The 23,668-nt window shown below is 37.6% G+C and overlaps 1 protein-coding gene across 1 annotated transcript in view; it reads right to left on the bottom strand.

The window, feature by feature from the left end:
* LOC129454960 (fibrocystin-L-like) overlaps positions 1-23,668 on the bottom strand; it is a 35,411-nt gene that overhangs the window by 11,693 nt on the left and 50 nt on the right. The window contains exons 2-43 of the mRNA XM_073858731.1: positions 23,566-23,608; positions 23,403-23,473; positions 23,180-23,290; positions 22,675-22,764; positions 21,362-21,627; positions 21,135-21,220; positions 20,696-20,858; positions 20,401-20,536; positions 19,977-20,120; positions 19,437-19,591; positions 18,632-18,739; positions 18,391-18,534; positions 18,163-18,287; positions 17,859-18,022; positions 17,549-17,715; positions 15,306-15,441; positions 14,965-15,119; positions 14,577-14,699; positions 13,018-13,123; positions 12,823-12,930; positions 12,492-12,656; positions 12,246-12,367; positions 11,961-12,093; positions 11,430-11,622; positions 11,165-11,337; positions 9,588-9,776; positions 8,441-8,611; positions 8,105-8,313; positions 6,951-7,929; positions 6,527-6,775; positions 6,030-6,179; positions 5,722-5,896; positions 5,368-5,524; positions 4,720-4,876; positions 4,097-4,306; positions 3,688-3,817; positions 3,098-3,282; positions 2,865-3,001; positions 1,698-2,727; positions 1,234-1,425; positions 952-1,103; positions 556-715 (exon numbers count right to left, since the gene is read on the bottom strand). Of these exons, the coding sequence (XP_073714832.1) occupies positions 556-715; positions 952-1,103; positions 1,234-1,425; positions 1,698-2,727; positions 2,865-3,001; positions 3,098-3,282; positions 3,688-3,817; positions 4,097-4,306; positions 4,720-4,876; positions 5,368-5,524; positions 5,722-5,896; positions 6,030-6,179; positions 6,527-6,775; positions 6,951-7,929; positions 8,105-8,313; positions 8,441-8,611; positions 9,588-9,776; positions 11,165-11,337; positions 11,430-11,622; positions 11,961-12,093; positions 12,246-12,367; positions 12,492-12,656; positions 12,823-12,930; positions 13,018-13,123; positions 14,577-14,699; positions 14,965-15,119; positions 15,306-15,441; positions 17,549-17,715; positions 17,859-18,022; positions 18,163-18,287; positions 18,391-18,534; positions 18,632-18,739; positions 19,437-19,591; positions 19,977-20,120; positions 20,401-20,536; positions 20,696-20,858; positions 21,135-21,220; positions 21,362-21,627; positions 22,675-22,764; positions 23,180-23,290; positions 23,403-23,473; positions 23,566-23,608 (8,019 nt within the window). The remainder of the gene's footprint in view (positions 1-555; positions 716-951; positions 1,104-1,233; positions 1,426-1,697; positions 2,728-2,864; positions 3,002-3,097; positions 3,283-3,687; positions 3,818-4,096; positions 4,307-4,719; positions 4,877-5,367; positions 5,525-5,721; positions 5,897-6,029; positions 6,180-6,526; positions 6,776-6,950; positions 7,930-8,104; positions 8,314-8,440; positions 8,612-9,587; positions 9,777-11,164; positions 11,338-11,429; positions 11,623-11,960; positions 12,094-12,245; positions 12,368-12,491; positions 12,657-12,822; positions 12,931-13,017; positions 13,124-14,576; positions 14,700-14,964; positions 15,120-15,305; positions 15,442-17,548; positions 17,716-17,858; positions 18,023-18,162; positions 18,288-18,390; positions 18,535-18,631; positions 18,740-19,436; positions 19,592-19,976; positions 20,121-20,400; positions 20,537-20,695; positions 20,859-21,134; positions 21,221-21,361; positions 21,628-22,674; positions 22,765-23,179; positions 23,291-23,402; positions 23,474-23,565; positions 23,609-23,668) is intronic.

Here is a 23,668-nt window from a genome sequence, read left to right as displayed (position 1 = left end):
ATTTAACTTAAATAGCCCTTTTTACTGTTGCTGTACAGTACTTGTAGAGATGCTTACCTAATGGAATGACCACATCAGAGCCTGTTTGTGGTACAGCAAAGTTGTTTTCAGGGCTTGATCTCCAGAAAGATGTGTTTGACCAGGGAGTACATCCACTGCTGTATATATTTTAAAAACAACATATGAAGTCTAATAACATATACTATTCAAAAAATGTGCTGATCAAGTGCACTTGTATAACATACTTGAAGTATTCCTGTCCGGGCAAAATGGTGAAATTTTCTGTTGGGGGAGTTTGAGTAATTGAAGGTCCACTTGTTGGTGTAATGCACTTTGGATAGTAACACTGATACACATACAAGTATATATATCTGTCTTTAAGCGACCGGTCCACACTGTTCCTCCTCCTCCGGCTAGCTACATGATCTCTTCCAGATACTGTAGTCAAAATATAACAAATGTTTAATTTCCTGTAGACCTGCAGCATAGAGTTAACTTTTGTTTTGTATGATTTTACATTATATTGGCAAATGTTTTAAGGATGAGTAGTTTTACCCATGTAATATAGGCTGTTTGAAGACTCATTAAAGTACCAGTCGCCATTTACATTCACAGCAGGGTCCAGTGGCTGGGAGGAACCATTTCGGTAATCTATAATGTGGAACCAGTCAGGCGTTTGAGTAAAGTTGTGATTCATAATGATATAATCCTCTGGCTGTCAGGGAGGTAAAGAGGTACAGAATTAGACTGATACATTTTTTAGAAGACTTATTATTTTGGTTAGTTTTACTTTTAAATATTTTAGCTGCTTAAATATTTTACTTTTACATATTTTATACAATAAAAACAGCATATGGGTCTGGAACAAAATGATGATAAGTAAATGATGACAACATTTTTATTTTGTTACTGGAATGCACATCAAATTATAACGGTTGTTACACACTTTACCCTAAAGCCGTAGATCATTCCACTATATGAGATGCTGGTGACTTGATATCCATACTGAAAGTACCAGTTGTAGGTTTGGTTTGAAGGCACCAATGCCATCCAGCCATATGATTGTGTCACAAGTGTATAAAGGAAAGGTAACACACATGACCCTAAAGGGAGATTTAGTGTAAATCATTACAAACTGTACATGAAGGCAGAGGGAATTGTATAGTAAGACATCTAACAAATGCACACAAATCTTTATTTCTCAATGATCCCAAAAGTAGAATATCAACCTACCAAAGGAGTTGGTGAGATTTACATTGTTATACCAAAGTGAACCTGGTGAGGGATAGTAGAAAACCAGCCGATGGAAGTTAATGGTGTTGTCACAAACTGCTCCAGGAACACCAACACTCCAATCTGCTACTTGAGAGCAGTGACTTGGGTCGAGCAGGTTACTCATTGGCACCACCTTAGAGTTAACTTTGCCTTAAAAAAATAAAATAAGATAGTGTTACTCAGTAGCTTGTCTAGTTTAATCTGTGAAGTGAAATTGACGTAATGACCAAGATAGACACAGAAAGACAAGACACATATTCCAAGTCTCTAAATTCCTAACCCCAACCATTTCTCTGGAGGAACACAAACTAATAGAAATTTTAGAGATCTCAATCATCAATAAACACATCTGGCTTATTAGTAGTAGTATTAGACCTGAAATATGTGTCTCCCAGTCTGAAATAATATCTAGAGAACGGTACCTGTCAGGGATCCATCAGTGTCTACGAGCACCACCTCATGCTCCCATCTGAACCTGGCCTTATTGGGTGACTGATAGAATCGGATCCCACTAAATTTTGCGCTCCAGCCTCCACAGTGGGATGTGCAGGTTTCAATGATTTCTGCCACCCCGACAGCTGTGCATGTTGACCGGTTAAAGTTCACAAACTTGGTGTTGATGACACTCATACCATCATCCAGAGGCAGAACAACACCAAGTGTGGAACAGTAATCATTTCCCAGTCCCAGCTCATCCACGTGACCCACAATGGTGCTGTTGACCACAGCTGCACCTCCTTCCAGCCCCCATCCACTGACATAGTCCCATGTGATCCTCTTGGTCTCCACTCCTGCTTTTTCATTATTGACCATGAGGAACTCACTGAACTGCACAGCTCCAACAATCACCCACTCAGCACCTTTCTCATTGTTCCAGGAGGTCAGGCGGCGGAAGACTGCTGGTGCAGGTGTACTGGAATAGCAGTCTCCATTCTGCACAGGGAAATACTCCTGAAAGATCCATAATCCATACCCACCCTGTGAATGCACTGTATTGTTGAAGAACTCTCCAAGTGGAACTCTATTTGGACAGATGTTGGCATCATAAGATGGACCATCAGGACGATAGGGCATGGGGTACCAAAAACCAAAGTGCGTCCCACCAACCACGGCATTATGTCTGATGATGTTGTTTGGGTTTGTTACCCAGTATGCAGCTGGAGTCACGTCATCATTTAGCAAACTTGTGCTCTGTCTTACAAATACGGCCAAATTGTACTGCAAGATGTTTCCAGTCTCAATACCATCTTCAATAAAGAATGCGGCACCCTTAATATCGTAAATGACATTACGCTCCACCAGCAGGTTGTGGGTGTTGCGGATGGTCACAGCACGGTTGTAAGATTGATGTATGGCACAGCCTCTCACAAACGACTTATTTTGAACATCACCCATTAGATGCCAGTGGATCGGGTAGCGGCCCAGACGGAACCCCTGTCCTGCAAGATAAACCTAAAGAAAGGTGGACAATAACAAAAATAATACATTGATGGAATGAAATGCAAAATACTAAAGACTTTAGTTTATATTTGAATCACCTACAGTTCCTAAATAATTTGGATTTTTACACTCTTTCATCACACTGTTACCTCAACATATTCAATTCTGCCAATTGCCAGGTTCTGGTCAGGTTGTGGTGGGTGGAACATGATGCAACCTCCAAACTCATCACTTCCTACTTCCTCACCAAATCTCCCCTGGAAACATGTCTGCACTGCAAATTCCCCTTTAAGAAAATGTGAATATATGAATAGATTTAATGTTGTGTGAGCTTGTCAAATAGTAATTACTTATTTCTGTCCAAGACAACAAACAGCCAGACCTGTGTCAAATCCAGCAGGGCAAGCTGGTATCAGATCATTCCACTCCTGGTTGTTGGATCCACGGACAACAATGTTTCTGGTAAGAAGTCCCACCTCTGCTCTTGCTTCAAAAACAGTTCCATTGGCCAAAGTGACAGACACACCCAGATGAGTGTAGGTCAGGGGTTCGGTCAGTGTGAGGGTCCTGCCATCAGCCGAAATCGAGGCAATTCTTCTCAACTCATTCTCTCTCTGGCTATGTCTGTTGATTAATTTAATCAAAGGAATGGTACTTTTCGCTGTTATAACCAAAGGATTGATTTCACAAGACATTACAATGGTATGAGTATGTATCTAAAAATGTGACAGTTCTCATTGAGAGGGGCTCTGTACAGTGTTGTGAGGAACTTGCCAACCTTAATGCATGAGTTATAGCTAAAACAAAAGTGAAGTGTTTTTTCAGCCCAAGAAACAAACTTGATAGTTTGAGTTAATGTTAATGAGTAGAAGTCATGTGTAATCATTGGACAGAAATATGTGGTTTTGTTTTCAGTTAAATCAGCCTAAAACAGAGTTTTACTCCAGCTTTAGGAGTGCATTTATACTGCACCTGTCCCCTGTTGAAGCAATGACAATTTCATCTCCAGTCTTCCAGGTGACGGCATCCATTAGTGTGAGAGTACTGGAGCCACTCTGTGCAGTCTGGGAAAGACGAGTCCACGGTACAGGTACTGGGATTCCTGGAGAACCAGATTTTACACTCTGTATCAAGGAAACTTAGCACTGCTTTGAAGTCAACCAAAGGGCCTTTTTGACTTTGTTATATGGGTCTTTACAATTTTATATCTGTGAAGAACCTAAGTTCATTCCAGCCCAGGTACATGCTGTCATTATTAAAGCAGACAGTAGGTGACATACACAGAATAAATACTAAGAACAATACTTATATTTATATTTATACTTATATATCAATTATATTTAGATGAAACCATAAGCATTCTACTGAACAAGCAGCATACCATGCAGATCCAGCACCCCCTCTCTGACAGCCAGGGTCTTGGCACCATAGACAGGAAGTTCTTTAGATCTCAGGTGTCCATGCAGTGTAATGATGGCCTTATGCTGGAAGGGCTGCTGCTCTGTCCCGATCTGTAAAGCTCCACCATCTGTGATCAGAATGTTCTCCGCCTGTAGCTCAATATCTGCCTCATCAAAAATCAGCCGTCCACCTTAAAGGAGATAAAACATTCACAAGGATATTGGTGAATAGTATGTATTGGCGAAAGAGCCTAAGATTATTACAGTACTTGGGTGTGGTAATACCCAAGTCTCACCCACTTCCCCTAATAGCCTTTAATAACTTTTTGGCAAGGACTAAAGTAATGGGCAACTGTTAAGTCTTCTAATTCATACTTAAAACACACGTTGTTACTTAAACTTCAGGATCCTACAGTCCTATATTTTACTCTATTACAGTGCAAACTATTAATTCCAATCATATTTTAGAAATGTAGTCATGTTTCACAGTTGGTTGTCTTTGTGATCTAGTGCCTCTTGTTATGTTGTACTCTTATTTGGACTGTAAAATATAGCTTTTCATGCCATAGATTTATAAAGATTGTATTTATGTAAATGAACATACCTTGGATGAGGAGCATCTTTAGGACAGGGGTGCTGGTGTCCAACAGGATGGTTTGACCAGGTGTGATTACAGCAAATGTGCCTTTCTCAGGAGGTGAGTCTCCACCCCATGTATAACGAGATGACCATACATCAATGTAGAAGAAATCAGCATGATCCTGAAAAACAGAAGAAACATCTCAAGCAATGGTTGAAACTAGAGATGCGACTATTCAGACTGATATCTGCCGATACTGATAATTTTTTGGTTATATTAACTTGCATTTACTAAATTTTGAAAATTATATTTTCTGAATGCTATTCATTCATATAATGACCATTAATACTGAACATTAAACTACAAATGTTTCTTTAGATTTTCTATACACAGAGTTCAAATTCATTGCATTTTCCTGTTCTCTTTTGATTGACAGGATATATCGGCCATGACTATCGTCTGTTTTTCAATTATTGGCTGATAGTGTGAAAGATTGCTTTTAATATAAATATAAATTATTGGCTTATGAATCTCTCATATTTAAATGTAGTTAGTTACTTCAAGATTAAGCTTAATAGATTTTGACTGATCTTCAGGTATCATAAACCTTCTTGGTTAGTTGTAGTTCCTTTTTATTTAGGATGGGCCAACCATCTGTTATTATTCTGTTACCATTCTGGCGATTCCTCTGTTTCCAAACAGGACTCGGACTTTAGTTTCTTGGGATTTGGGTTGAGCATTAGTCACACAGATAATCTGCGTCCCATTGGCTGACTCAACATCGCAGACAGATCCCGCAATAGTCACAGTAACTTCACTGACATTTGCACTACAGGTGAGACAAGGAAAAAATGAGAAGTTTAGAATTAACTCCTTAAAAATATAACCAGCACTAATACAAGGGCCTTAAAAAGTATTTGCAATTAAGAAACACTTAAAATGATCTGTAACTGCTTTACATAAAATCAAAGATCTCTTATAGAAGTAACTTGTCTTGTATGACAAGTTAATTAGATGAGTTTGCACCTGAAGCCTGATCCAGTAATGGTGAGTCTGGTGCCTCCGGCTGTTCCTCCTCTGCGTGGTGTGACAGCACTGATAACAGGGGTTAAAGAGGATCTGTATGTGTAGCCGATTGTAAGATTGACTCTGTTATTTCCATTCATCACTACAACCTCACAGACCCGATCTGTTTCATTTCCTGCAAGATAAACATAACATGTATGGTATGTATCGATTTTAGTTTTCCCTGGAAACCTTTTCACAAAACTATAGTACAAATTTATTTCAGGGCACATACAAGCAACAGTGTTTAATGAGAAAGTAATGCATACCATTGTTGTACGGGACTTCACAGTACAGTTGGGTAGATGTGGAGATCTGCACGTTTACGTTACACTCTCTGTTACAGATGAGGACTCTGGTGGAGTTTGGGTCGAATCCAGAACCTTGAATCTCAACAACAGCTCCTCCAGCATAGCTTCCTGAAGTAATACAGAACAAAGGTCGCAATGTCAAAATTGCCTTTACTGTAAAAAGTTGGATTAACTTAAAAATTACTTCATTGATGACACCTAAACATTTTTTCAACTTAAAATTTCTTCCTCTTAGATGTTACCAATTAAAGTAATTTACTGTAGGCCCAACAATTCACAAAATTATTAACATGATTAGGGCTGAATACACCTATTTTGATTTGTTTAGATTATTTAATTTTTTGGGAAAACTCAACTTTATACTTCCTGTTTAAAATCCTGAATTTACAGTAGATGAAAATTGTGATACATTACATTGTAAATACGATATATACAGTAGCAGAAAAAGTGATTACCTTTATTTGGTGTGACACCTGTCAGCAGCAGTTCATAGCTGAAGACAGACTGTGTCAAGGCATGACCTTTAACCTGATGGTATAACATAACCGGAAACGTTCCTCCTGCGTGTTCCCCAACAGTGCACTGCAACTGTGTGTCTGTGATGGATGTCACATCACAATTCACACCATCAATCTTCACTGAGATGAGCGCTGCATCTGTGCCAAACCCTGAACCAGACACAGTGATCTCTGTTCCCACAGGACCTGTGATAAAGAGATATTATTATGAATATTCTGCTTTCTACATTATGCTTGGGATTTTTGGTAAGTTTTATAGTCTCCTCTTGGTAAACATCATAAGTCTGATTGTTTACAGATGTAGTCCTCATTAAGGAGCATAATTAAAGTATAATTTATAACAGTAGGACATAAGTCTTACCTGTTACAGGAGTCACTGAGGTGATATCTGGAGTTTGTTCAGTGGAGTAGTTGAAACGTTGACGTGGGTACTGAACATTAAACACCCAAATATGCACCTGCACCAGTCCCTCTGGATGATGAGGTGTCAAACATTTCACCGTGTCTGGGTTTACTTCCAAAATCGAGCAGGGGAGGTAACCATCAAACATCACAGTGGTGTTTCCTTCTACAAAGCCATTTCCTTCAATCAACAGTGGAGTTCCTCCAGCAATGCTTCCTGATGTTGGTTTGATGGTGGCTTGTGGTGTGCTGGTCAGGGTGACGATTTCTGTGGCGAGACCTTTGCTCATGACAACTACCTGTAGAGAATGCGTGCCAGCTGGCAGGGCACCAACTAAAAGTGTGATGTTGTTATCTGTAACCTCTGTGACTTGTAGTATAATATCATCTGCAGAAACTCTCAGATCAGCTGTGTTGTTCCCAAAGCCGCTGCCAGTGATTAAAACAGTAGTAGAGTTTCCAGTAACAGAATTAGGTGACACACTGGAGACAACTGGTGCAATAGATGCAGAATATACAAACTTGCAATCAGAACTGCAGGAGGAAGAGATGCTGTTAACGTAAACCACAACACTTCCCCTACCGGCCTGAGACGGCGAGGTGTCGCACACCACATAAGAGTAGTTCATGAAAACCACGTCACATGGAGCATTTGCTACCATAACAGATGCGTTCAAGAAACCAGAACCTGAGATGAAGAGACGTGTGTGGCCAGTTGTACTGCCCACAGAGGGAGAGACAGAATCAACCACAGGTACAACCACAAATCTGCGGTCGTACTCTTTTGGCATTGTCATGATGGCTGTACCCAGGTTGTTGACCCGGACGGTTACGGGTAGGGGGATGCCCACTGGAGTGCTACTGTCAGGACTGAGTCTGCAGTTTATCTCATTGGAGGTGCTGTTGATGATTTGACACGGATGACCTCCAACTTTGACCTTTGGTTGCCAAATAAAAACCAAAAAAGTTAATTTAGTTTTAATCATATTTGCAGCAAACATTTGTGATGAGACTTAATGAGATTTATTAAACATAATACCTAAAAAACCTCTGATGATTAGATAAAAAAAAATCTAGGTTAGCTTAATGATAGTATCAACATCTGAACCTCACCTCATTTGCACAGGAAGTGTTGCTGAAGCCAGATCCCAGGATGTTGATGATGTCATGTGTGGTCCCGTGGTCAGGAGTAATCTTTTCTACAGTGGGACTGGCACAGGAAGTAAAACTGAAGTACAGACCATCAGAAGTCTCCAGCTGATCTCGGACACAGTCAGATGTGGCCACACACTCAGACTCAGATGAGTTTACTTGCCCTGAAGCTGTGGATAAGTAAAATTAATATTTATTGTTTTGTTAGGAATTATTTGTTAAAACAATTATATTTGTTGACACTACTAAAATTAGAAGTACATACTACATCTTTAACATTAAATGTTACTGTTGTACCTAAATTCACAGAGGCCTGTATTCCAGCTACAGACACCTGAAGCTCAACCGTTTTCTCCTCCAAAGGCTTAACGGTGACTACGCCCTGTAGCGTCTTCTGGTTACTGGAGTCAATGTAACCACTGCTATAGTAATAAACTCCAGGAGATGTGAAACGATATCCAAAAAAACCTTTAAGGTAAAACACAAACACAAAGAAAAGTAGCGTTAGATTTCCGCCCTCTTCAAACAAACTGACATTTGGTCACCAACACTTATTGTCCTCTTTATTTCCTTTACTGAAATGCAGCAATTTGCCGCAAATGGTATTTTATAAATTCAATGATTGTCGCTTTATAGGTTTCGTATAGCACATCACACATTGTATTCTATACAATGACTGGCAAGCTGGTGTATAATTATGCTGGCACTAATAGACACCTTGAGTTTTGTTTACCTGAACTTTAAAACTTTAAAACCAATTAAACGTTGTGAAGTCAGCCTTTACATTGCCTTACAAGCAAAAGTCTGAACAATAAAAAAAAGTGCCTTGTGAAATTGATATGTTGTGTGGTTATAAAACGAATAAGCTATGAGCATTTCAGGAAGTTGTACAGTTTTAAGTTTGGCACACTGAATTGGTTGTTGCATGAGTGCACCTAAACAAAAGCAGATAAATTAAAGTGAGTCTGTTTTGTGCCATTGCCATAACATTTATTGTGTCACTTTACACAGTCTGTCTATTGTGCACAAGCATTTACAAACAGCAGAAACCGATTCCCATAATTATTGTTCCTTTGTATAGTCACGGTTAAATGCATCTTTTCATGATGCTGGTTGCTTAATTTTCTCATAGTGAAAACAAAACTGCTACTGCAGAAGTGCTAAGAATTAATTGAAACAACGCAGACTTTGCTCAAGAAGTAAAGAAGAATTGTTTATTCACGTTAAGGTTTTTACCTTATATGTTTGAATTATGTTGCATATTGATTAAACTATTACTGTAAATAGAATTTAGGGTTTTGACCAAAATTAATATTATTTTCCTGGTGGAACCAATTACCAGTAGCACTTTATACTGATATATAGACCATTGTTAAAAATAAAAAATAATTATAATGATTGATGTTACAAGATTGGGAGATAAGTGGTGATGTAGTTTTTGTACCTCTGGGAGTTTTGGTGTCTCCACTGTTGAAGACAATGCCATCAAAATCAGTACTGCTGGGACTGGACATGCTGAAGACCCCATAGCCCACATCAGAAACAAAAGCAGGAGCTTCCCAGCGCCAAACTACTGTATCTCCCACTGAGACTAGAAGTGCAGAGGGACTCCAGGCGTAACCTTGACCATACACTAAACACACATACAGTATAGTATGATTTAAAGTACTGTATACATGCATGTAGTCAAATGTTTACAAATATATGCAAACAAATTACATATGTGACTTGATGATATAAAGACCATTCTGTTAAAATATCACATTTACATCTTTATTACTGAGGCTATTACTAAAGGCATGTTAAAGATTTAACAGAAAATAAAATCAAACCTAATCTCAGATTATAAGACTGGATTTCACAGACAGGGTCACATACTGTATCTTACTACTTTATTGACATTAAGTACTTTAAAAGAACATTCCTCAATTTTTAATGAGACAAATCTTGACATTCACTATGTTACTGCTACCAATGTATTAATCTGATGTGTGTGAAATTAAATAGATCTTACCGGGATGGACACCTTGGTTTGTCACTGTATATATTTTCTCTGTAGGCTGTGTTACACACGTCAGATGATGTTCTGAAGCATCTGTTATTTGGCATTGTGCATCTCCTGTGTAAAGTGTACGTTTTACAGATTCAAAACATCCATGAAAATGTAAGAATGTGATGAAAAATACAATAACGAAACCCAACCCCAACATCACAGGGGCAATAGCAAATCCTGCAAAAATGTATGAATATGGCTCTACAAATTTATAGCAATTCAAATGGTTTTTATTGGGTGGCTAATTAGTATGAGATAGTGTTGGGGAAAATACATTTTCATATTTATACATAATCAATAAAGTTTGAATCATTAATCATGTTTGTATTGAAGTGTGTATTGAACATGGCTGCTGTTGGTCTAAAGGGTGTAATTTTCTGGAGTGTTTGTTGGTTGATGATGCTTTCAACACAGCAACATGGACTTAACAAATAATATTTGTCTATGGGGTGGTTTCCCGGATATAGATTACCTTAAACAAGAACCAGGCCTTAGATTAATAAGGAAATATAGCCAGTTTTAACAAACATGCCTTATTAAAAACATTACTTGTGTGCATTTTAAGGCAAAACAAAGGGCACTGATGTATTTTAAGATATGTCAGTGCAAGTTGTTTTCAGTTTGCAGAGCTCTTACATTTATTTTAGTCTAGGACTAGTCTAATCCCTGTTGAAACTGCCCCTTAATGTATGACCATTAGGAAATCTTTTTGAAATTCCATTTGGTGTCGCTAACATGCATAAAGTACTTTACATAAGAGAAAACAGCATATTATTTCAATATCTAAACTAAGTCTTTCTTTTCTTTCAAACAGATATTGTTTAGAAATAGTGAAAAGTTGTATCTTGTTATAAGCACTTTTTGTACTATTGCCTCCCGATGACACGTCACTTTTATTGTTTAATCTTTGTAAGTCGCTTTGGACTAAAAAGATGCCTAAATCTAATGTAAATGCTTAAATGACTGACACATTGTTTTTGGTCGTGTTCTCTTGTCTCCCAGAGTCACATTGTTGTCTGTTGGGACTGAGCTGAACCCAGAGCCGGTGATGGTGATGGTGGTTCCTCCATACAAGGAGCCCAGCGGTGGAGAGAAGCCTGTCACTCTCAGGACATACTCTATGGTGCTACTAACACCAGCACTGCAAAAACAAAATCATTTAGTCACTCTCAACTGTATGCTTTAGATTTAACAGTAACCTGCTGTTATTCATTACAATAAGTGATATGAGACCTGATTAAGGCGTAGCCCTGGTTCCCGACTCTCACACGGATGTCGTATACAGCTGGGCCGAGTGTGGGTAACATGCAGGTAATGTTTTCATTGGTCCACTGCATCAATTCACATTCGGCCTCACCAATCAGAACAGAGCTGCCATTGACCTGCACCTCAAAATTTCTGCCCAAGATAGTGAGAACTCTGAGACCTTTACAACAAAAAAACATGGTAGAAAATGAATAGAGTTTAGAGCAATTACTGTAATTACCACTTACAGATGAAGATAATGAGGTTAGGTAAAAAAAATAAATTTTTATTTAGTTTTTCTAATTCCTGTGCATATTTTTGCAATTTACTGTAATATTGATACATTTAAATGTTTCATTTAAGGTTATTTTGTTAATAAACAGTTTTTAAGGTCACCACTAGATGTTTAATGTATAAAGTCTAGATCCTGAAGCTATTACAGCAGCCAAAATGACCTAGTACAGTTATTAATCAGCATCAAACTTTATTACTTCATGTAATAATAAAACAAAGCTTTACCAAATACTGTTGTAGTTTGTGGGCTGACAGCAGTGATGGTGGCCATCAGAGTGTTGTTGTATGTGAAGGAGTTGGTTAAAGATGCTGTTATCTCTCCCATGGTCACTGTAACAGTCTGTACACCTGCTGACCCCTAATTTATATGTGACAAACAAGACCACAGAAATCTGATAATCGCCCCATAAACATGTGTTTCTCAAAAAAAAAATCACTATGAATGATTAAAGTAAAAATATTATTAAAATAAAAGTAAAAATATTAAAGTAAAAGCAACCCTTAACTTACAGCAGGAACTATGCATCTCAGCTGGCTAAATTCTGCTTCAGTAACATTACATGACTGCGTGCCAATGGTGACTGATGTATTAATACTGAATCCATAACCAAACACAGTCAGAATCGCCCCTCCTGTGAAGCCAAACAACCATTTTGGTACAAAAGCTTTATGTGAAATAAAAAACAACAATATGCAATTAATGTGTATCTGAAAGAAATTTTACACTAAGACTTGCTAAGATTATTATTGTTGTACCTGCTTCACTTCCTGTGGTGGGGTTTATGGAGGTCACTCCTAACAGGTGTGTAAAGTTAAAACTGATGTTGTTCTGGTATCGGGCATTGCCCAGGGCAGAGAAACTCAGAGATACTGGTTGCATACCAGCACTTGCTGGGCCAACTCTGCAGATTATATAGCTGTCTGTAACACAAACAAATGACACAATTACATGGTCAGATTTCTTATTAAATAGTGCATAAAATGACTAAAAATCATTTTCTGTTAAAGTCCTAATCTACTACACTACCATATTCATGCATAGACTAAAAGGACCCTTTAGAATGCATCTTGTTACATCTTTACTTACTGGTGACCTCTTGGACAGAGCATTTCACACCACCAGTCTTTACAGTGACGTTGCCACCATCAAATCCAGATCCAGTTATATTAAGAACAGTTGATAAGCCACTGGAACCTAAAAATGCAAGTCAACATGAAACACTGTCAAACCAGAAAGAGATTAAAGCTTATATTGTATGTGCTTTTTTAATATTAACTGCACCTTCAGTAGGAGAAATTCCTGTCACTGTTGGGGTCTTAGATTCACTCCAGTTGAAACTACAGTTACCAGAACACCATGATGGGATGCCATTGATGAAAACCTCCACCTTATGGACAAAAAGGACATAAACATACACATAACTGTATGTAAACACTTTCAAAGGTATATATGTTTTCAAATGTTTTTCCTTTGATCTTAACATGAAAGATTCACGATTATAGGTATAGTTGCATCTTATTTTTGTAATTTTACCATCATTTGTCCCTGCTGTCTACCTGTGAACATTCTGGTATTTCTCCACCCTCATGTGTTTTTTTTAAAAAAAAAAAAAACAGCATGACTATGCTGTTAAGGAACACACATTGTTAATAGGAGAAGATTAAATCTGCCAAAAGATGACCAAGGCTGTCCAGAAAGATTTCCAAGGTAAGATTTACAGTAAATAACCACTTTGGTATTTTCCTCATACACACATGCAGTATCACTTACAGTAAGTGAACGTTCTGGTATTTCCCTACCCTCATGTTTTTAAAAACACATGACAATTGCAAGTTTTTGTTATCATAAAACATTTCATCTGCTACTATATATTTAACACATTATGAAAGTAAATGTTGATCAAGGCTGTCAGGAATTATTGTCAAATTACTTTAGTTTTTTCTTTATACAAAGTTGCAGTGTCATTTGACTTCACTGAATAGCCAACTGGTACCCAACTGCTTTTATTATAAGATAAAGATCAGCCCATTATGCTAAACATTTTTGTCTCGTACAGAAGAAAGATACTGTAGTCATGAGATCTTGGAACAACATAAAAGTGAGTAAATAATGCCTGAACTTAAATTTTGGATGTACTGTTTCTTAAAGTGCACCTATTTCATTGCTAAAAACAATGTTATTTTGTGTATTTTGTATAATACAATGTGTTTGTGAGGTTTATGGTTAAAAAACACATTATTTTACTGTACATTTTTGTAACTCCAGATATACTGGTTTCCCTTAAACGCATTGATTTTGTACAAAACTCATCGATCTGAAAAGCTCTGTGTCCCTGATTGGCCTGCAGCTAATCTGTACGATGTGATTGGCCTGAATACCTCTGACGTCAGCTGGAAATCGGACACTCCTTACCATGTTTGAAAGATTTGGTTGCTAACAGAAGTTAACTTACATGCTGTGAGTCCGAAGCGGGAGGAATTATGATAATGTCGGTATTATCAACATCACCAATCCCAGGAAGTAAACTGTTGCATACAATCCGTGTGTTTGTTGTAGTCCAAGCAAAGAGATTTACGTTGGAAGCGATAACTCGCATCATCGTTTACTTTGGGGTTTGTACCATTTGCATATCGTTAACATGTACTAATACACACTTACACACCAAAGAAAATGTAAAATTGTGAATCAGATCATAGGTGCTCTTGTACAGGGCCAGTCAGCCTGATCTCATGAGATTACATTTTATCATAAAAAAATATAATGAATACCCACCCCTAACCTCAACGTCACAGGGCAAAATGTTAAAAAATGTAAGAATCTGTAATGTGTGAGAAATGTACCTGTGGTTTATTTGTTGGGATGCGCAGATAGTCTCCCATAATTCTCTGTTTGAAGAGTCCTCCTCGCTCAACCTCTCTAGTTGTCACAGAAGGGTTCACGCCGATAACAGCAGAAGAATTAATCTGGTTTACATATCATTAATTAAAGATTATAAAATGAATGTGGAAAGCACAACTCAGATTATGAATATTTTAATACATAACTTGTGGATTGCAAGGTGGAATCTAGGAAAACGCATAAGATTTATTTTGATGCAAAATCTAGAAGATGTAGATGTGGGATTACTAGAATTATTATTTGCTTATTCTCATGAGAGAGTATCTTTACAGGTATTGTAATTGAAATTTGTCATTCTGCTTTGGTGTTTATGTATTTATTGTGTCTTGCCTCTAACAGTGGTTGATTGCCAGGGACAGTGATCCACTGGATGTCCCAGTTGTATCCCGTACAACTTCCATATTTCTGCACTTCCAGCTGACCGAGCTCTGGAATCCCCTGTAGAGCGAACTTAAGGTCCGCAGCACTGATGTCTACGGGCAGACCTGAGGTACAAACACCACATATAAAATATGTTAAATCATGGTTTATGCAGAGAAGAAAATTCAGTTTACTGCTATTTCATTCCAGGAACAAAACATCAAAGCAACAGTATTAACAATCTGTAGTGCAAGTACATGGACTTATGTTAGTTTAGGTAATACCGTAAAACGTATATCCGGCATGCTTACCCTTAATGTGTCGTCCAAAGATCGCAACGTCAAAGGTTCCAGTAAGAGGGGGGCTGGCTTTGTGAAGACGGGTAATTGTGACTGTGGCATTCTCTTGACGTTGAATTAGTAGATCCTCTGTGCTGTTTGGCAGTTTCTATAGGACAAAAATTGAAGTCTGGGAATGCTGAATTTTGTGCACAAAATCAGTATGTTGAAATACGTATATGTTGGGGACAGTTATGCAGTTATCCACTCTACACATAAACACACATTCTGATTTTGCTGAGCAAGGCATGTTTCTGGGCCACATATTTAGCTGTTCCTGAAACAACAACTAAGTTTTAGATCCTATTTTAACGATCTGAAACGCAAGTGCGAAGCGCAAAGCGCAAGTGACTTTGTGGGCGGATCTTGGGCGCTATTGCTATTTTCCCGGCGGGAGAAATAACTCTTGCGGCAAGCGCAAATCAATAAGGGGTTGGTCTGAAGTAGGTTCATTATTCATAGGTGTGGTTTGGGCGTAACGTCAAATAAACCAATCAGAACGTCATCCAACATTCCCTTTAAACGCAAGTGCGCAAGTTCCATGGCGGGTTGCTATTATTATGACGGATATACCAGGCGCACGCCAGGAGCGGTTCACAGCCGAGGAGACCGACGTTCTTATAAGAGCAGTCAAAGACAGAGAAGTTGTTTTGTATGGGTATGGGAGAAACCCGCCCAAATCAGCGTCGGTTAAACAAGCGTGAGAGGAAATAGCCACAATTGTCTCATCAGCTGCGCCAAGCACTACAATGATGTCAGGAGACGGGGGAATCCCAAGCTTGCCAGCATAAATCGTGCACGTCGTGTAACGGGAGGTGGATCTGCCTCTACACAGGACCTGACGCGGACATCGCTGCGTCCACCCTCACCGCTGAAAGCCAAGAAACGCAAGCAGTCCAACCCCAAAGTACACTTACAAATCAAGTTCATATACATTAAGGTTTCTAATGAAAACATTTTAATTATCATTTACATAAAATAAACGTAATACAGACACACAACAAACATATGAAAATATTTTAATCATTATTTGTATGAAAATTTTTTACGCAGCCACACAATAAATAAAAACTATCACCACAATGCTCACCACTATGATTTCCCTTCTCTCATGTGTTAGTATTTTTTATTGTAACAATTTATGATTTGCAAAAATAACTGTTGCATCTGTGTAGATATAAGCAAAGTGTGTGCGCGTTGTGCACGCTATACATTATGGTCAAGCATGCGCCCTTAAAATAGCATAATAAACAATGCGCAATGCGCCACTGACTTTAGACTATTTTTTTCTGGTCAGTGGCGCAATTGTTTTTTGAAACTGCAAAATAGCATCAGGGATGGTTTGCCCCGGAACACGTCTCCTTTTTTGTGCTGAACCGCCCAGGGAGCGCAAGTTCATTCCCTAGTTTGCCGACGTGCGTCTGTGGAGGGAAAAACCCGCTGTGCGCCGGTGCAAAATACGAATGATACATGCGTCACTGACAAAGTCAATTGCGCTGGGTGCAAGATAGGGCCCATAATCTTTACCATAATATACCTAATGAATAATGCACACCCAATGTGGTAACGTGAAGTGAAGTGCCGTTACACCGCAGGTGTGCACCATGTAAGGAGTAATTGACAACGGGCCATTGAATGATTAGAAAAATAAGGCACACCCGAGGTGGTGATGCGGCAACGACGGTGTGCATTGTTTTTCAATTGTTGAACAGCCCGTCTTCAATTGTACCTTACATGATGCACACCTGCGGTGTAGTTATTTAAAATTACCTGGACATATTGAGGTCCCCATTAGGAAACAAGCTTATAAATCAAACAGATTGAAAATCTAAGTTACAAGAAAGTTTTCTGTGATGGTTGGGGTTAGGGTTTGGGAATATAATATACAGTTTGTACACTATAAAATGCATTACATCTATGGAATGTACCCACAAAACATGGAAACCAGAATGTGTGTGTGTGTGTGTGTGTGTGTGTGTGTGTGTGTGTGTGTGTGTGTGTGTGGTCGCAAAATAAATAACTTGATATGAATAAAATCATTAAAAACAGAAGAAAATGCTTGTTTATTTTTTGTTTCTGCTTAGTTCCTGATAATATAAAACTAAAAGAAGAGATAAATACAGACGAAAAATATATATTAATATTGATATGTTCATTGATTGAAAGTTTTTTTGAAAGAAAGTCTTTCAACATTTTTGAATGATTTATTATCTCACCTGCAAAAAGCCAATTTCAAACAACGGTATACCAAAGCCACAGTTGTATGGTGATGCTGTGATCTCATAGCTGACTTGCGAAGCATTTGTCTGTTTGCGTACAGCAAAGTTTGAAATGAAATTTCCTGAACTGGCAAGAGCAGGTGGCCTTCTTCTCTGCAATATAACTGAACACAAACACATGGAGAAAGTAAAAAACAATGTTATAGAAATTAAAACAGATTTGATCCAGTTTGTGTATAAACCATTTGTTTACAGTAATTTCTTTAAAAATGCCACTTAAAATAAAGCCAAAAGTATTTCTAAGTACCATTAGGATCTAAAGCGGTCTCTGCTCGTCCAATGTGAACAGTATCTATGTAGTAAACAGAGTTAGCGCTCTCTCCATACAAACTCAGCTGGAAGAGTCTGTGGTCAGAGCCTGTAGATATTTGCTGAAGGGAATCCAGAATATCCACACACTTGTAATTCCACCTGAGATTGACCAAAACAACATTGCTTAAGGCTCATAACAAAAATGACTTTGATTGTGGATTCAGTGTATTTTCAATAGCAGAAAACAAATATGTAATTTAATTGATATAAGATGACTATGTTTAGAGGATTCAACATACTCATCCGTTGAGTCAAACTGCACCGAGATTTTTACATTTTTCTCCTGGTAAACATCTGCACTGTTCTGGTAACTGAAGTACACTCCAAGTGTATTCATCAAACTGCCTTTGTAGGCCATGCAGAGCTATAAAAAGTTTTTACACATTTTAATAAAAGAAGATTTAGTTTCAACCCTGTGGAACTTCATTTCCATACTGAGGAAAACTGAGATGTTTGGTGATGCTTACAGTATTGTACGTCTGTAGAGGAATTGGGTTGTATGTTCCATCGCCGGATGCTTTATAGGCATTGTAGTGAAATATATACTCTGGGTTCCTTAGAGACCAACGGCCACAGAAAGCTTCCGAATCCGTGACTAGGTATCCTGACCACTATAAGAGAAAGATTTATGTACTTTTGATACTTTGGCTGAAGTAATTGATGATTATTATGAGTGAACTCATTGAGTTATCAATACAAAATACTTACTTCTCTGCCGTCCTCAAAATCTCTGAAAAATTTCACATTTGAGTTTTCAGTGGTTGGAATCTGTGATGGACATTTAGCTGCGACCATCACATTTAGTGCAGCCAGCACCTTTAATCACAAAACATAAATGTTAAAAGACATGAAATGAGCATTACATGTTTTGCCTAACAATGGTGTCATGCATACACTGTTAGAAAAAAATGGGCAAAATACATTATGTACCCAAACTGTCACTGGGGCACTACCCATTAAAGAGGTCCTAATATTTATCATTAGGTACAGATTCAATACTATTACGTCCGTTGCATTCTCTTTCCTATTTTCTTACCATTTTTGCGTCAGTTTAGGGTTAGATTACGCAAAATTAAACAGTGTACGCGAAATTAAACAGTTGTCACCTGGCGTTGGGGTTAGAGTTAGGTTTGGGTAGGGATGTCATTATGTAAATCTGGCCCTAAACCGACGCGAGAGTGGTAAGAAAAAAGGAAGAGAATGCAACGGACGTAATAGTATTGAAGTCCCCAGTTCGTCAAAAAATGACGCGAAAGGTATACCCTCCGCGTAACATATTGACGAATGGTCAAGTGTCGTCAAATATTGACGCCATGGGGTGAGGATGGGTTGACCAATATGTATCTTTGAGGCACTAATATAAACTTTATAGGGACAAAGCTGCACTTTTTTTAAATGGTACCACCACCACAGTGACAGCTTGGGGTAATTTTTTTGACAGTTAGCTAAATTTTTCCAGGAGTAGGATTGGACACATTTGGACTAATATTTAATTAGACAATCAAACAAACACCTCAGTCTCAGATGCATTCAAAGTCAGTGGAGGAGATGGGACTCCATCCCACATCAGTGTGAAACTCTCCAGACTGGCCTTTCCTTTTACTCGCTCAGTAACTGTGATGTTTACATCTGGCCCCATGCTCCAATAGCGAAGATCCTCAAAGTCCCCTGAAATTGGGACAGTTTTTGTTATATTTGTCATGAGAATGTAATGTTTAAGAATCCCAAAAATACTGTTACATCGTGTAGTACAATTCTTGTCACTTGTGTATAGATCTGGTACTGATTCTCACTTAGGCCCTGTACACACTTCAAAGTTTCGAGAGTCACAACCACATACAAATGCAGGAGTGAATCCCCAAATGTCCCCCAAAACCTTCTCGCAGAGTTTCTTTAAATGCGATTATCACTACCTGCATTATGCGGGAGTTAATTCAGTTGTAGATTGCGGTTGTCATTACAGTAAATGACTGAACTATGTCTGTACATGAAGTGACAACTTTGTGTGTATGAGGCCTAAGTCTCTTTTCATTGTGATGTTTGTTTATTTCACCTCTGTTTGAGTTGAATGTCACATTGTAAAGTGACTCAGTGCTCAGTTCCTCCTTTGTGACTGTAACAGTGTCTGGTTCAATTGTCCACAAATCATTCAGAATGTTCTGTAACTCCAACGCTGATGCACTGACTGGAATCGGCCCTGCAATATTCGAAATAATATCATAAACAACACTACAAACAAACAAAACTAGAAGATGGTGAATGCAAACATTTGGAGTAAAATAGTATATTATTGTCAATATTGTACAGTAGCTACTAGTGATGGGGACGAGACCGTCTATGCCGAGTCCGAGTCAAGACCCAAGAAAGCAGAAATCGGTCTCGAGACTGGACTCGATGACCACATCACTGGTAACTACATCAAAATTATGACAATAATAACTAAATTTTTAATACTTTAGTGAGGTAAAGTAATGTACCTGTTTTAAGGTCTCCATATCCCAGGAAGTAATATGTGTTGTCACAGAAGTTTGTTGAAAAGCAGTCACTGTTGATTCTGATAGTCTGCACCTCTTGGACCGCCCGTACTGGTGCCCACCCCTTAAAACTAACCACCTATAAAATAATTAAACAAGACGTAATGTAACAGTCATTTATATCTAAAACTTTTGGTTATAGATATTGAAAGTGCAATGCCAGTTATACGTTTCCAAACACTTTCAACTTATTTTATCTTATCTTGGAACTTTACCTAAAAATCTTCTGTAAGCTCACCTGTTGCTCTGGAAAAACATCATAGTTTGCATTTATCTGCTGTTTCTCATTGATGGCTTCTTTAGTCTGCTGGTCTGTGAAATGACTGATGTCTTTAAAAAAGCCCACGTCAACTGAAGCTTGATAATAATAATACTTCTGCACTAGAACCTCAATGTAGTACCTGCAGCACATTGGAGACAGCAGGGCATTTTATAATAAATGATGAGATTATTACATATAATATTATTTGTAGAAGGCAATAAAAACTTATACTGCAACTATATGCATTTAGTTATTTAGCGATCTTTTTTATCCAAAGCGACTTACAAATGAGGTAAACAATAATAGCAATTAGAACAACACAAGAACAGCAGTACATACGTTCAGGGTTTTTTTTGCATTTAATTTAATTTTAGCAGATTATCTGCAATAATCTTAATGCTTAAAAACCACTTACGGTTTTCCCTTCTCTAAACGCATGACCTCTGACTTCTGGAAGCCAAAATTATAGAAATTGGATGTGTTTTGATATGCAATCCTGACCTGAAAAAAAAAGATTTTTAATTAAAATGTTACAGTATATTTAATCATGATTCTATTACATATTAAAGGTAAAATGACTAATACTTATTACTTCAAAGCAAATTATAAGATATTTCCTTGTTTTTACTGTGATTCACTTACTTTATCTTTTGGAAGACCTGTCTGGCTGAAGAACAGCTGGTTTATAGAGTTTCCTTTGATTATAAAATAGTAGTTGTCTGTTTCCGTCGGAACAAAGAAACCACTCAGTCGAGCCACAAAGTTATTCATTTCAGCAGGCCACACATAGGACAATGAATCCACCCACTGTACAGAATAACCCGGCCTGCTGGCATTATAGGCCAAAACGTCTGTTAGATTACTGGGATAACTGTTATTCCACATCTCCATTTTTAATCCTCTGCTGCCTGGAAACACAACAGTTTAAAATAATTCAACAAAAATAGTATTTCTCAAGCATGTTATTTATGGTAGTTTCATGGCTTGTCTTAAACACATTAAAAAACACAGTAGGACGTTAACACTAATATTTACAATCTTTATAGGAACATGCATTTTAAATAGTTAATAGATAAAATAGTTTTATACGCATAAATTAGTTAATTAAGTGCTGTTGAAGAATTGTTCATTATTCATGTTGACTAAGGTATTTTGACAAAATAAACTGTTACACTTTACAATAAGAGTGTATTTGTTAACATTAGTAAAAAAGAAATCTCTAGTTAATGCCAAAACAATAGTTCATGTAAGTTCCCTGATGAAATAACTTAACAGTATTAACAACTTTTGATTTAAAAATGTATTAGTAAATATCAGTGGTGGTCGGTGACTTCTTTTTTCAAGGGCGCACGATGCGAAGTTCATCACAATGTATATAGCCGTCATGTGTGTGGTTAGTCATTATAACGTGTCTTGTCAAAATAAGTGCCTGCTGCAGATGCGTCTAAAGGGTTTGTGATAAAAAAGACGCTCGTGTTTGCCAGATACTCGCATAATCTCATGTGCAATCAGAGTTTACTGTTAAGGGAGTGTCTTGAGTGTATTTTGTGAATGTCTCTTTTATCATAAACGGTTTTGACACGTGTGCAGCAGGCACTTATTTGACAAAACATGTGATGCACATGGTTCACATGGCGGAACAAACACATATTTTGAAAACACAAGCAAGACACATGACACTCCGAACACATTTTGAATTTGCGCCCCTAGGAAGAGCGGTCACCAGCCGTCACTGGTAAATATTGAAATGAACTTTAAATAAGATTAATAAAGGCTGTAGAAAGCTGTTCATTGTTAGTTCATGTTAGCTATAACATTAACTAATGTTAATAAATACAAACTTTAAGTGTTACACTTATTGTGAATGTTTTTACATATATGAAGTGAGATATTGGACTGTAGAAAGATATTTTACAGTACTGTCACCATACAGAGATCAGATCTTAAGTTCTTACCTGGAAACACTGTCATGTTTGTCATTTTATAACCAGGAGTCATGCAGACTATTTTCTGATCTGATAAGCTCTGAATTTGACACTCGTGACCTAAAGATAACAAAGGAAATAGTTGTGAATTGTTACATCAAATGTTTGTAATCATTTGTAATAAATGCTTTTATTGGTTTTTCATAAAACATATATTATAAGCATAATTGGACTGAAAGTTTCAATATTACACAGAAAATAAACTTTTGAATTTTTTGTAGTATTTGTATGTTCTCTATTTGCTTTTGCATGCAAAGAAGCTGGAATAGACTCAAGTTTGTAAAAAGCCTGATAATTCATCTTGTTTTAATAATGTTTCAAAGGCATCTTGAATTTTACATCATAAAGCATATTTTATTTTACATTGTTTAAATCCTAAACATTATTTTCGAGGTAAGGTTAAAAACTGAATCCCAGATTTTCAATGTAGTTTTGAACACTGTATATACATTTATCACTGACATATCAGGTTTACCTCCTACTAAAACCACAGCTTTACTATCAGTCTCATCAAAGTAGCGTCCCTGAATGGTCAATGATGTGCCGCCCAAAACACTGCCAACAGATGGAGAAACTCCTGTCACCTCTAAAAGACAGGCACACTTTTAATCAACAACAAGCCAAGATTTTAGGAAAATTTTGACTTTTCAGGGAATTACTAGTTCCCTGTTACTATAAGAATGAATATTATTCTGTACCTGCATATGTCTGAAACATGGCAAGCTTGTTCAGGGCTGAGACACTGAAAAGCCCAAAGTCTGGCATACTCCTAAAAGACAATGTGTTGTGTCACTTTTTACAACATATGGATGTGATTTAGAAGGAGTGTAAATTTGGTGTAAAGTATCAAACTCCTCTGACCTTCCGTATTCACCATCCAGAATGTAACTCAGATTGTGATGACCTGATGACCAATTTAGCAAACCATTTTTGTTTCAACAAATAGTTAAATTATTTTTATAAA

Source organism: Misgurnus anguillicaudatus, chromosome 20, assembly GCF_027580225.2.
Source record: "Misgurnus anguillicaudatus chromosome 20, ASM2758022v2, whole genome shotgun sequence".
Lineage (NCBI taxonomy): Eukaryota > Metazoa > Chordata > Actinopteri > Cypriniformes > Cobitidae > Misgurnus > Misgurnus anguillicaudatus.
The sequence above is the reverse complement of the archived record's forward strand: the minus strand, read 5'-3'. Positions and strand labels throughout refer to the sequence as shown.